Genomic DNA, 12,486 nt, shown 5'->3' with positions numbered 1-12,486 from the left:
CCAGAGCCCCGACACCCCAGTCATCACCCGGTCACCCCACCGCTGCCAGACCCCTGTCATCCCAATAAACACGTCGCTGCCCAGAGCCCGCCTCGCCCAGCCCTGCCATGTGCCGCCCCAGAGGGGCGGCTGCGTAGCCTCCCCTGCGTAGGCCCAACCAGGCTACTGTTACCTCCGAGGCCGGAGGTCTCCTCCTCGGCCAGTCCCGGAGCCTGCAGGAGGCTGCCGGGCTCCAGCGCCTCAGCCGGGGCTCTGCAGCAGGCGCTCCCGCCCGGCAGGCTGTAGCTGTGGGAGCGGGAAGGAGCGCGGTAGAGAGCCCAGTCCGGGGCGGGGGACGAGGGCCAGCCCTGCTCCTCTTACCTTATCGCCGGCTCATGGTACTGCTCTGCCCGGGGTGTGGGTGGCTCCAGCGTCGCCCTGCCCGGTCCCTCGCTGCCAGGCCAGCCCCGAGTCCCGGCGGCGGCAGGAGGAGGGGGGTGGTGGCAGAGCTGCCTGACGCGACGCGGCCAATCCAGGCCTGGCGGTGGGCTGGGCCTACCACGGCAATTAGCTTGGCTGTTAAAGGCACAGGGTCCACGGCGCGGGGCGCTCCCGCCGGACGGGGGGCCCAGTGTATGGGGGGGGGGTGGAGCGGAGCTGGGCTCCAGTGTAGGGGGGGTGCTGTGTTCCAGTGTAGTGGGGTGTATGGGGGGAGCTTGGATCCAGTGTAGTGGGGTGTATGGGGGGAGCTTGGATCCAGTGTAGTGGGGGAACCACATAGGAATTGAGAATTGACAGATTGCCACAGACAGAGAAAGGAAAAGACTGGTTGGGAGGGGAATGAATTCTATACAGAGAAAAGGAGTGAGAATGGCACAGAAGAGACTATTCTGATGTGTTAATCTCTGCAGGGCTTTCCCCCTCCATCCGTAAACCTGGCTGAAGTTTTACATTTGGGGCGGGGATCGTTTACTACTGTGTTTGTGGTGCCTAGCACAATGCAGCCCCAATATTGGTTGGTCCCTAGGCACGACCATGATAAACAATAATAAAAATTCAACTCAGATATTTTTGCATATAAGAGCATGAAGCTGGATTTGCCAGAATTTGCAGTTTCTCATTACTCTCAAGTGTTCAGGGAATGGTCAGATGTCTGTGAAAGTATTTGCAAATCCTGAACAAGTACTCCTGTTCTTTATGTGATAGGAATGATAATTTGTTCAAATGACCTGTGCACGAGTGTCTTGTTTAAAAACTTTAAATAATGCAGTCAGCAAGCAGAAACATAACTTAGGGTTTGTCTACGTGGGGAAATTTACCGGCATTACTATACTAGTATAATTACATTGCTATAATTATTCCAGTATAACTCCCTGTGAGAACGCTCTTATTTTGGAATGAGTGCCTTTTTCCAGTTTAGTTTATAGCATTTATACCAAAGCAACATAAGCTAAACCAGAAAAAGGCACTCCTTCTAAAATAAGTGTGTCCTCATGGGGAGTTATACCTGTATAACTATAGTGGCTTATTAAATCAGCATAGTTATGCTGGTAAATTTCCCTGTGTAGAAAAGCTCTTAGGTCACTTTATTAGGTGATATGTCAAAATGGCAAATTTAATTTACTAACTAAAATTAAAATGAGATATGGAAACACATTGCAATAGTTCCAAACTGGCTAGTGCAACCAATTAAGACCGTCTTTTAAAATACACTTTGACCACCTGTGAAAGTCTCTAAATCTTATTATTGATTGTTATCATAGAACAGTAGCACCTAAAGACCCCAATCAAGTATTGGGGCTCATTATGCTAGGCGGAGTATTGACATAAAGAGAGAGTGATTTTTTACTATTTCAAAACCAAATACAAATAGCATTCAGACTGTTTTTCTCTACACATCAAGTGAATTTTAGTGCTTGTGAAAAGGGATGGATTAACAGCCTGGAGACTGCAGACTAGGATGCTTACATCACTACATTATCTGAGTATCTTTAATGTATTTATCCTCATAACACCTGTGGAGGTAGGAAAGTGTTGTTATCCCTACTTTTCAGGTGGAGAACAGAGGCCCAGATCCAAAGGCACCTAACTCCCATTGAAATAATTGGAAGTCTGGCATCTAAATACCTTTGAAGTTCTGGGCCTACATGACTTGCTGAAGGTCACAGAGGATAGCTACAGCAGAGTAGAAATTGAACACAGACCTCCAGAGTCCTGACCCCAACCTTAACCATAAGGCCATACCTCCTCCCCTCGCCTCAGATCAGGCAGTGGTGGTACAAGTTTCCCACATGCTGCCCTGCCATTATCCTGCTTCTAAAGAGACCAGCTCTCTGAATAAGAGAGGGTATTACACTCCTAATACTCATGAGGGTCACAATCCTTAATGGTGCTTAGTAGCTCCTCTAAAGGCTGAATGCTCACAACTCACACTGAAATCAATGGTAGCTGAAGGTGTTCAACATCTAGCAAGACCTGGCCCTCGTACACTAGGAAATGTACTGAGACTAACAACTTAAAGGCCAGATCCTTCAAGATGCTGAGCACCTCCTATGACAGTGAGCACTCCCAACTCCCACTGAAGCTAATGGAAGTTGAGGGTGCTCAGCACCTCAGAGGAACAGGCCCTTATTTCCTATACAGCATTGAACATCCAGCAGATGGGAATAACTTTTGATCATTACCAATGTGAATTGGATTTTCAGCCAGTGACCTGTGCAGGCAATAGTCTCTGTATCCCATTACCAATTTTTTGAGCCATCTAGTAGCATTCAAACATCAAATGAACCTGAAATATTGGTTCCCAAAATAGCATCAGGTACATTTAGGGCTCTCTGGCTCTACGATTTACTGAACCAAGATTGTTGCTATTATTGCCCAAAGTTATCACACCAACAAAAGGTGTAATAGGATCCTGAGAGCGGTTTACTCAGGATACGTAAACAGAATAAATATGATCTTGCAAAATGCAGGTAATTATGTTAATCTTCCTGTTCTTGCTTTATCCTCTTGGAATATCCAGGTGAATGGAGGCTGGAAATATATGTGCAGGTTATTTGCAGCTTTGCTGATTGCTGTTGTTGCTGTTCATTTTAACATAGAAATCATTTTCAGGCTTCTGGTCTTAGGGCCTGATTCTCCACTACCTTGCATTTTGTGTCATTATTTACTCTACAGAGCCAAATCCTACAGCTCTTATTCAGTGGATTGCTCCTTCTGAATGCAAAAGGATGGCTTGTTGAGGAAAGATTGCAGGGTGAGGACATTATTGTTATGTTTTTACCTGCCTTGCTATATTATACACAACAGATGATGGTGTTCCAAAGTTTAAAGATCATGGTTTTTATTTTTCTAGCAGCATGTTTTATATAGCAGGAACATATCCTACTGCCTGAAACTGACCGATGGATTGTTCTCTTTTTTTAGCTACAGATGACATAACAGAAGCGCTGAAGTTATATTTTTAATGCCTCAAAAATATGTAACAAAACATTACACTAAGATTCCAGTTCAGGAAAGCACTTAAGCACAAGCTTAACTTTAAACACATGTTTTGATCTGATTGACTTCAGTGGGATTTAAGCAGCTACTTGAGTTCTTTGCTGAATAAATATGGGATTATTTGTCTGCGTAAAGATAAGCACATACCTGATATTTACATGGCAAGGATCTATAAACCTGTTAAAACTTCCTAAATGAATAGGAATAGGAACTAAAACCTCCTAAATAAAAAGATTTAAATGCTTAGCTGAATTGGGACCTAAATGATCAAATCCTCCCCCTACATCCTTCCAATCTGAAACTTTTTTCACTTTGTATGGACAAATCAACAAACAAATTGGCAGCATAATGAGGATATTCAGACTTATAATTAATATGTTTTAATGTGTCCCAGACCAGTGTCCATATAGACAATGTTTACATATTTTAAATGACAATCAAGGCCTCCAGTCAGTGACTGCCTGGTTGTATATTTGTTTTAGAGCATGAGTGTGGGTATATATTCCATGTAGGCAAATGGGTTGAGGCTCTTTACAATGGTTGCTAGTGTTGTCCCTTCTCCTGATATGAGTGTCCTGTTCTGAAACCACTGTCAGCCAGCTGCCATGCAGTAGCAGATGTTTTGGGTCTTGCCAGTTGATTTCCTGGTGGAGGAGAAATCAGCAATGTGGAATCTGAATATATTTTAAGTGCAACTTGTTTCATTTATACATACACACCAGTCCTGGAGCACAAGTGACTCCAACAGCATGCAGGCAAGCCTTTCTCTCAAGAATCTCTGCAGTGCTGAGCACCAATACTTGGTTCCCAGAGAGCCACTCTGTTTCTAGAATTGATGCTAATCAGAGACCACAGCAGAGTGCAAACTCTCTGGCTGCTTGCACAGCTCCCTTGCCAAGGGCCCTGCCTCCGGCCAGAACCTTGCATATCCCAAGCTAACACCACCACTACATGTCTTCCCAAGACTGAATATTTGCTCATGTAAAATTGTGCTCCTGGAAAGGTCATTGATAGAGGGGAACCTCTGGATCTTAAGCATGAGCCCCTTGTGACGGGTTGGATCACAGAAACCCCCCTGGGAGCTGCCAACCGATATGCCAAGACTACTCCTGTTCCTATTTTCCCTGCCAGCTCAGGACTCCAGCACCCTGTCTTGCTGAGCCAGACACTCCCATCTGCTCCAACAAAGACCCAGGGTCTGAATTACTTGCCCCAAAGCTGCAGGTTTACCTGAAAACAGCTCACAGAAGTGTGCTTGTCTTTAGCACTCAGATGCCCAACTCCCAGTGTGGTCTAAACCCAAATAAATCCGTTTTACCCTGTATAAAGCTTATGCAGGGTAAACTCATAAATTGTTCGCACTCTATAACATGGATAGAGAGATATGCACAGTTGTTTGCTCTCCCAGGTATTAATACATACTCTGAGTTAATTAATAAGTAAAAAGTGATTTTATTAAATACAGAAAGTAGGATTTAAGTGGTTCCAAGTAGTAACAGACAGAACAAAGTAAGTTACCAAGCAAAATAAAATAAAATGCACAAATCTATGTCTAATCAAACTAAATACAGATAAGATCCTCACCAGTTCCAGAATGCTCCCTTTTACAGGCTAATCTCCTTTTAGCCAGGGTCCAGCAATCACTCACACCCCTGTAGTTACTGTCCTTTGTTCCAGTTTCCTTTAAGTATCCTGGGGGGGTGGAGAGGCTCCTTCTTTAGCCAGCTGAAGACCAAATGGAGGGGTCTCCCAGGGGTTTAAATAGACTTTCTCTTGTGGGTGGAGACCCCCTCCTCACTCTGTGTAGAATCCAGTCACAAAATGGAGATTTGGAATCACATTGGCAAGTCACATGCCCGTGCATGACTCAGGACTTGCAGGTAGCAGCCATTACCCACATGCTACCTTGAATGTCCTCAGGTAGACTTCTTATGTGGATTGGAGTCTTCCAAACTCTTTTGTCTGTTAAGTGCTCAATCAGGAAGCACTTAATTTGCACATTCCTTTCCCAAGAAGTGACCAAATGTTCTAACTAAGGCTACTTAGAAATCAAGCAATTATACAGCCAATGTTCATAACTTTGAACACACAAATGGAGCCTGCATACATCTAGGATGAACATAACCAGTAGATCATAACCTTTACATAGATATGTTACATGGCATATGTAGCAAAACCCTATTCCAGTTATATCATACATACATTTATGAGCACCACCCCCCCCATAAAGCCTTATGGGGTATACTGTCACACCCCTACTGCCTGAACTAAAAGTCACAGCTCTGTAAGGCTAGGTCTACACTACAGCGGGGGGTCGACCTAAGATACGCAACTTCAGCTACGTGAATAGCTTAGCTGAAGTGGCGTATTTTAGGTCGACTTACCTGGCTGTGAGGACGGCGGCAAGTCGACCGCTGCCACTCCGCCGTCGACTCCACTACCGCCTCTTGCCACGGTGGATTTCCGGAGTCGACGGTAGAGCCATCAGGGATCGATTTTATCGCGTCTTCACTAGACGCGGTAAGTCGATCCCCGATAGACCGATTGCTACCCGCCGGATCGGCGGGTAGTGAAGACGTAAGCCAATGCTGCAGCAGACTTATCAGTCTCACTAGGTGGCCTAGCCACCACCAGAGGGAGACAAAGGGATTGAGTCCGTGTTGATTAGCTACTCCTACTAGCCAGGGACTCTCCTGCTGAGCTTCAGCAGTCCACCTCTCTATGTGTCACCACAGTCTTTTACTTCAGGCAGTAGAAGTTCAAGTCTCATTCCTTTAGATCCAGAGTTCCTCAGTTCATTCTCCACTGCCAACAACCCAGCCTAGGGCAATTAGCAACACCCACATGCTAAATACTTGAAGTCTGGGCGTAGCAGGAGCACCTGGTGACACCTGCCAGAACCCTTTATATAAATGGCTCTTGGTGTAATTTTTATTTATTTATGGGACAATGTTATATTTTTCTGTGTCAGGTGAGAAGAGCATAGAGGAAGAACAAGGGCTAAGGAAATCAGTGTCTAATATTTTTGTTTTAAGCACTGTTTCTAATTGCAAAAAGTTGTTGCTTACCTTCTATTATAGTTTTGTCAGGTATTTACAATCCATGAAAAGTCAAATTATGCCCAAGACTCAGTTTTTGTACAAACAAGATTTCAGAGACTTTAGGGCCAATATGAATGTTTCAATCCAATGACAAGAGCTTTTTGCCTGGATTTGACCTTTCCTCTGCACTGTTTCTAACACAGAGCACGAGGAAGAGCGAAACAAACTACAAACTGACTAGAAACAAAACATAACAGACAGAAATCCTGTCAGTACTGATGCTGCAGAACTCAGCAATAGCTAAGCATGGACCTCCTGGGATTTGTCCCCTTCTATTCGCAGAACACTGCGCAGGAGGTCTTTGCAAGGGGAGCTGCAGAGGTGACAGAGCCAGTTCTGCACCTGCTGGTGCACCAGGATAGTTAGTACAGGGTGACCATGACGTGGGCCCAAATTGTCCAGGCTGTATCCTTGTCCACATTGAAATAAAATGCCAAAGTAAACAATCCACATTAATGGTCTGATCATTGGATCAAGTTAGAATTTTGAAATTCGTTCAGCTTTAATCATCGGTCAGATATATGTAATGGCTAGGTTTTTCAAAAGCAGGCACTGATTTTGGGAGCCTGAGCTGAAAGCACCATGGGCCTGATTTTCAGAGGTGTTGTACACCTGCCTCCAATATTGACTTCAGGTGGAGTCCTGGGTGCTAAGCATCTCTAAAAAGTAGTCACTCATCTATAGGTGAAGAATGCTATCACTTGTGAGAGTGTCAGTTTGAGAGTGATATAAGCTGACTGATCTGCCTTGGCATTAAACTACCTAACAGAACTGGCAGCATCATAGCACGATAGAGCTTTACCTCCATGCATTTGTCTGAGATGGGGAGTGAGCATATGGATACAAGGAACAATAGTGGGGCTTCCCAAGCATATCCTCACAACAGGATTCAACTGCATGTCCTACAAATTAGGGGTCTGATTCTCAGTATAAATCAGGAGTAGTTCCACTGAAATCACTTTATTTAAACCAGCATGGGGGGGGGAGAGATGCCCTATGAGTAATGGAAACACAACAACCCTCACACAATGAGAATGGGAGCGTAGCAAAAACATGAGTGGGAGACTATCTCTTTGCATTTAACAGCACACGTAATTCTTGAATGAGGCAATGCTCTGAGAAACAGATCAGATCATTTGACTGGATAATGTGATCTTCCAACCATCCTACAAAAAGACAAGGGAATAGAATACACCTTGGTATTCTTGGTATTCGTGCCATGAATGCAGGGGACTGGACTAGATGACCTCTCAAGGTCCCTTCCAGTCCTACAGTTCTATGATTCTCTAGGTAAATGTGAAGCAGTTCTCAGAAAGAGCAAATCCGGTAAGCTCCAGAAATAGGTTGGGTCAATGATTCTTAACTGTGGCATTTGAAGTGGCCTCTGATTTTGGGTGCCCTTTTGAAAAAGAAAAAAATTGATCTAATCTCTCAGTGCCTGTAGTGGCTTTCAAATGGGAATTCTACTTATCTACTTCATGGGGGCATGGTTAGGCTTAATTAACTAATGTCTGTAAAGTACTAAGAGACCCAGATCAGACTTTCACAGTTCAGGCCCCTTTAGTGCTCACACTTTTGTCAGGAGAGAAATTTGCCTGTCTGCATGGCTTACAGGAGCTTTTGAGAATGATTTGTTTTCATTGAGATACATTCTGAAGCCCTCCGTTGTCACTGAAGGCAATGAGAGTTCACTGAAAACAATGCCTGGGCAAGATCTGGGAATTGCAGGACTTGGCCCATTCTAAATGTTATCCTCTGAACCTTTGAAATGAATTGGACAGCTCCAGTTCTCTGCATGAGTCAGGGGGTGCACACTTGGCTCTGTGTGTGTCATCTTCTTTTCTTCTGCTTCCAATTTTAATTTGCTGTGGTGCTGTACAAAACAAAGACCCAAGACCTGCCTGCTTCAGGGTATGGGTCATTCCAGTGAACACTTACAAGCTCTTCCTATTGCTGCAGCTGGTGCTGATTACATGTGGAGAGAGTGGGAGTTTACTGAATAATTCGCTCCTTTAACAGTGTTTGTCTGCGCCTCTGTTCTACCTGTCAATTAAATGCCTCAAAGAAAGAAGTGCTTCATTTGTGCAAGAAGAGCATCCTTGACAACCCACCCCTCCAGCTCTTACCTCCCACTTCTTTGATTGTCATCCTTGAACCTGAACTCTCCTCCTCCTCCTCCCACACACCCTCTGTTTGCAAATCTCCCCGTCACAGCCCCTACATACATCACTGTCTCAATTACACCTCTGCTGATTTTCTCACCCAGGCCTTTACACTACCCAAGGTGAGAGGCAGTATCTCCCTTCTCTTCCCCACCTGCTAGAGCCCCTGCTCTCCAGCAAGTACACAGTGCTGCTGCCCATCCTCTTTCATGTACAAGGAAACACAACTGTGTCATCCCCACCTCAAGGAACACCACTGGCTCCACTTCCACCCCGTTCATTCCAGAATGCAGCTCCAAATGCCTTCGGTGCATTTTTAATCCTCCAGGGACCCTGTTGCAGGTCTCACCAATGCTGAACTGCCTCTACTCTCGTTAAGCATTGGCCTCCTCTCTCCCTGCCATACGGTCTCACTGCTGGTGTTGCAAGAACCATCTCTGCAGATCCTGTCTTTGGGATTGGCTTTCCTGCACTGTTGCCTTATTGACTCTTAATTCCTTTTCCAAAGCTCAGCTGAAGATCGATCCTTTCCCCCTTGCATGTCTCTTAATCTCTCACTTTCTCTCTATTATAATTATGAACACAGAGTTCTACCTTGTAAAGCATCTCTGTAGAAGTGGCCCCTTCTGACTCATCACATCAGTTCCTTGCATGTATTCAGAGATAGTCACATCAGTTTGCTTTAGTGATAATAAAAGCAAGGGCTGGGGCTTTGTAGAGCCAGCACAGCCATGAGACGCAGCTCAATTCTGTTCTTTCATTTGTGTCATTAATAAAATTGATTACTAAGCTTCAGTTACTGACACCTGTGCACCCTCAAAGTCAACAGGGTCAGTGACCAAAACTGGCCAAAACTCCGAATTTCTGGTTTGCAGGAAACGGCAATATTTAGAAATTTGGTTTCGGTCTGATTCAGCAGGAAAGCAGATTTTTTCAAAATGTGACGGAGAGCCTGAAAAATTCTCATTTGGGAAACACCTACAACATGGGGTGGAACAGCTGCTTGCCCCTGAATAGCAGCTTCCAGGGCGGCCAAGCTCCCTGCGGCAGAACTGGGAACTACTTAAAGCTGGGACTTCCAGGGCTTTCAGGCTCCCAGCTTCATCCCAGGGAGTTGGAAGCCCTGGCATGGTGGAGCTACCCTGGAAATCCTAGGGTCACCAGCCCTGGGGCAGTCCACATAGCAGGGCTGACGAGGAGCCATGGACACTGGCAGCCCACCAGGAAACCAGGCAGGTTCCATCATGATTCAACAAAAGTTTGTCAAACTCAAGATGTTTCCGCAAAACATTTCAGGTTTGACGAATTAGCCTTTTCTGTCCAACAAAAGGGAGTCTGTCAATTCCAGGCAGCCAGCTGTCATTCCCACGTGGAAGGTCCCATAATCCTAGTGCTAGGGCAGGGATGAGGGGAGACAGCATGGGCCTCCCTCTCCTGTGGCTGCCAGGGGGCTGTTCAGCCCCCAACACAGGTTAGGGAAACCCTCTCCCTTGCCCCTTTGAGGCTTGCGGGAACCCCCCTGCCATGCCTTCTCCCACTCCCAGCATGCCCCTGGCATTACCCCTGCACTAGGGAGATTCTGCAGGGTGGTAGCAGGGATATAGCACTAGCATAGTTAGTGCTATACACATCCTATAGCAGGGACATTCCTAGAGTGGGTGCTTCACAGCCCTTTTATGCCAACATAGTCAATGAAAAGCAGCCTGAGGGCACCCACTAACTGAGCCCAAAGAGTTGGCACAGATGAGTCCAAGGGCAGAATCTGTCCTGTAGAACCCTCCTGGAGCTTTTCAGATCGGCTCATTGCATCCCTAATGCAGACTTCAGACAGGTGACACAGCTGGTGCTTACCTGTCTGTTGTGCCATCCATCTCTCACAGGGAGGTGATCCTGTATTCTGTGCAGCATAGCCACATGTACACTGCCAAAGTCAGATGAAGGTTGCAGGAGCTGGTATCTGGAGTTCAATGCACCCAACCTGGCAGTTGCACAAAGCTCTAGGAGGCTGAAATTTGATCTGTACATGATGGAGAAGTCAATACCCCTCCTTTTGCAGAACAATTGTGAACAACACACATTGACCAGGCTTTATGGTGCAATCTTGATAAAATACAGTAGCTGCAGAGGATAAAATAGCACTCAGTATTTTAAATGCTCTCACCGCAGACATTATACCAGAAATCACCAACAACATCAGACAGCTCAGGTATTTGCTATTGGCTTGTTATTAATAGAGAAAAGCAAAAGCATGGGAAAGGCTCTAAGTAAACAGCAAGTGTCTTGCCTTCTTACCTGCTAAATCAGTCATTATTTTAAATTTATGAGTGAATTCAGTGCCGCTGAGCTTTAAAACACAGGTTTTAAGCTCTGCAAGCTTCCACACACACACACCTCTGCTAAGGGGGTCTCAGTCCCACGCTGCAATACCTGGCTGTTCTTCTCTGGAACCATAACAACCACCGTCAGATGGAGAGAGTAGAATGCAACCACCAAAGCCAATTTCCTTTGTTAACTGAACCCAGGTCTAGAGAGACGAAGGACCCTGGAGGGCTTAATGGCACAAAAAAGTAGCGTGACTATTCCATAGTGTTCCAGACAGGCTCAGAATAGGTCAAAGAGTCATTTTGGTACTGTTTACTCTTCCCTTTAACTCGGGGGTCACACACTTCACAACTTCGGCAGGTCACGCCCCCTGCACACACAAGGGGCTCCTTGCATCCTTCCTTTACCTTCCCTCCCCCCCCCCCCCTACGTGCTCCCTGTGTGCCACTCTCCCTTCCCCCTCTATTTCAGGGTCTTCCTACAACTCCCCCCCCGCCCAGTAGCCTCCTGCCAGGGGCTTGGTGTGCTCTCCATTCCCCCTATGCCAGCGTCTGTGTGCTCCCCATTCCCCTGATCTCCCCTACCAGAGTCCCCCATTCTCTCACTGCATGGCAGGGTCTCTGTGTGTGGCCCTCTTCCTCCTTTTTCCCCAATCCACGGGCTGTGTGCGCCTCCTCATTCCCCCATCTCTCCCTCATTTCAAGAAGCTCTGTATGCACCCCTAGTGTCCCCCTTTCCCTGATGTTCCCTTTCCCCCCATGCTAGGGGCTCTCCGTTGCCTCCCATTACCATTATTATTTCTTTTCCTTCTGTCCAGGAGATAAGTCATTCAGGGTGTCAGCATGTTAAACTCTATTGGGAAGATGGGCAGAGATGGGCATCTGTTCAAGAATTGTACCTGTACCTGGTAACAGATAATCAGAGACTGAGGTATAAAGGGAATTCTTGGTTGCAAATGCAGAATACAAAACTGAAGATGTAAACAAGATAGATCATTTTCATAAGTGAATGACAGCAAAGCCAGTGCATAGTTCCAGGTAGTGTGACTTCAAAGCCAAGTGTTGCAGAAATCATTTTTTAAATGACCTTTACAGAAGTGCCAGGAACTACATTCTCTGCCGTAATTAGTTGTAACCTTTCTATAAGCAGCAGGGCTGCCATGGTCCATAATTGCACTTCATAGCAGAATCCAACACAATTGCACCGCGACAGTACATCAAAAAAACAACAGGCTCCCTGTGTGGAGAGTCAGGCCCTTTTCTAAATGATGCAAATTAGTCCCTGAGCTTTGTATAACCGACACTACAGCTAGAGGAATGTGTTGAAAAGCAGAGTTATCATATATAATTCAAGGTTACTGTTTCCTCTTTTTAAGTTTCTAGGAAATTAAATAGTTAAAATAAGTGCCAACAAAGTTGGGG

At 45.7% G+C, this 12,486-nt stretch overlaps 1 protein-coding gene across 2 annotated transcripts in view; it reads right to left on the bottom strand.

Moving 5' to 3' along the window:
* The window catches only part of TEX2 (testis expressed 2), a 114,234-nt gene extending 103,585 nt beyond the window's left edge, over positions 1-10,649 (bottom strand). Inside the window, exon 1 of one of the 2 annotated variants that reach the window (XM_024192556.2) lies at positions 10,595-10,649. In XM_024192556.2, coding sequence (XP_024048324.1) covers positions 10,595-10,610 — 16 coding nt within the window. In that variant the 5' untranslated portion in view covers positions 10,611-10,649. Of the gene's footprint in view, positions 1-360; positions 455-10,594 lie in introns of those variants that run through there. The other variant, XM_026654644.2, reaches the window with a different exon arrangement.
* Between the last annotated feature and the right edge of the window lie 1,837 nt (positions 10,650-12,486).

Source organism: Terrapene carolina, unplaced genomic scaffold (assembly GCF_002925995.2).
Source record: "Terrapene carolina triunguis isolate 2854851 unplaced genomic scaffold, T_m_triunguis-2.0 Scaffold192, whole genome shotgun sequence".
In the NCBI taxonomy this organism is placed as follows: Eukaryota; Metazoa; Chordata; order Testudines; family Emydidae; genus Terrapene; species Terrapene triunguis.
This window is presented reverse-complemented; position numbering and strand designations above follow the sequence as displayed.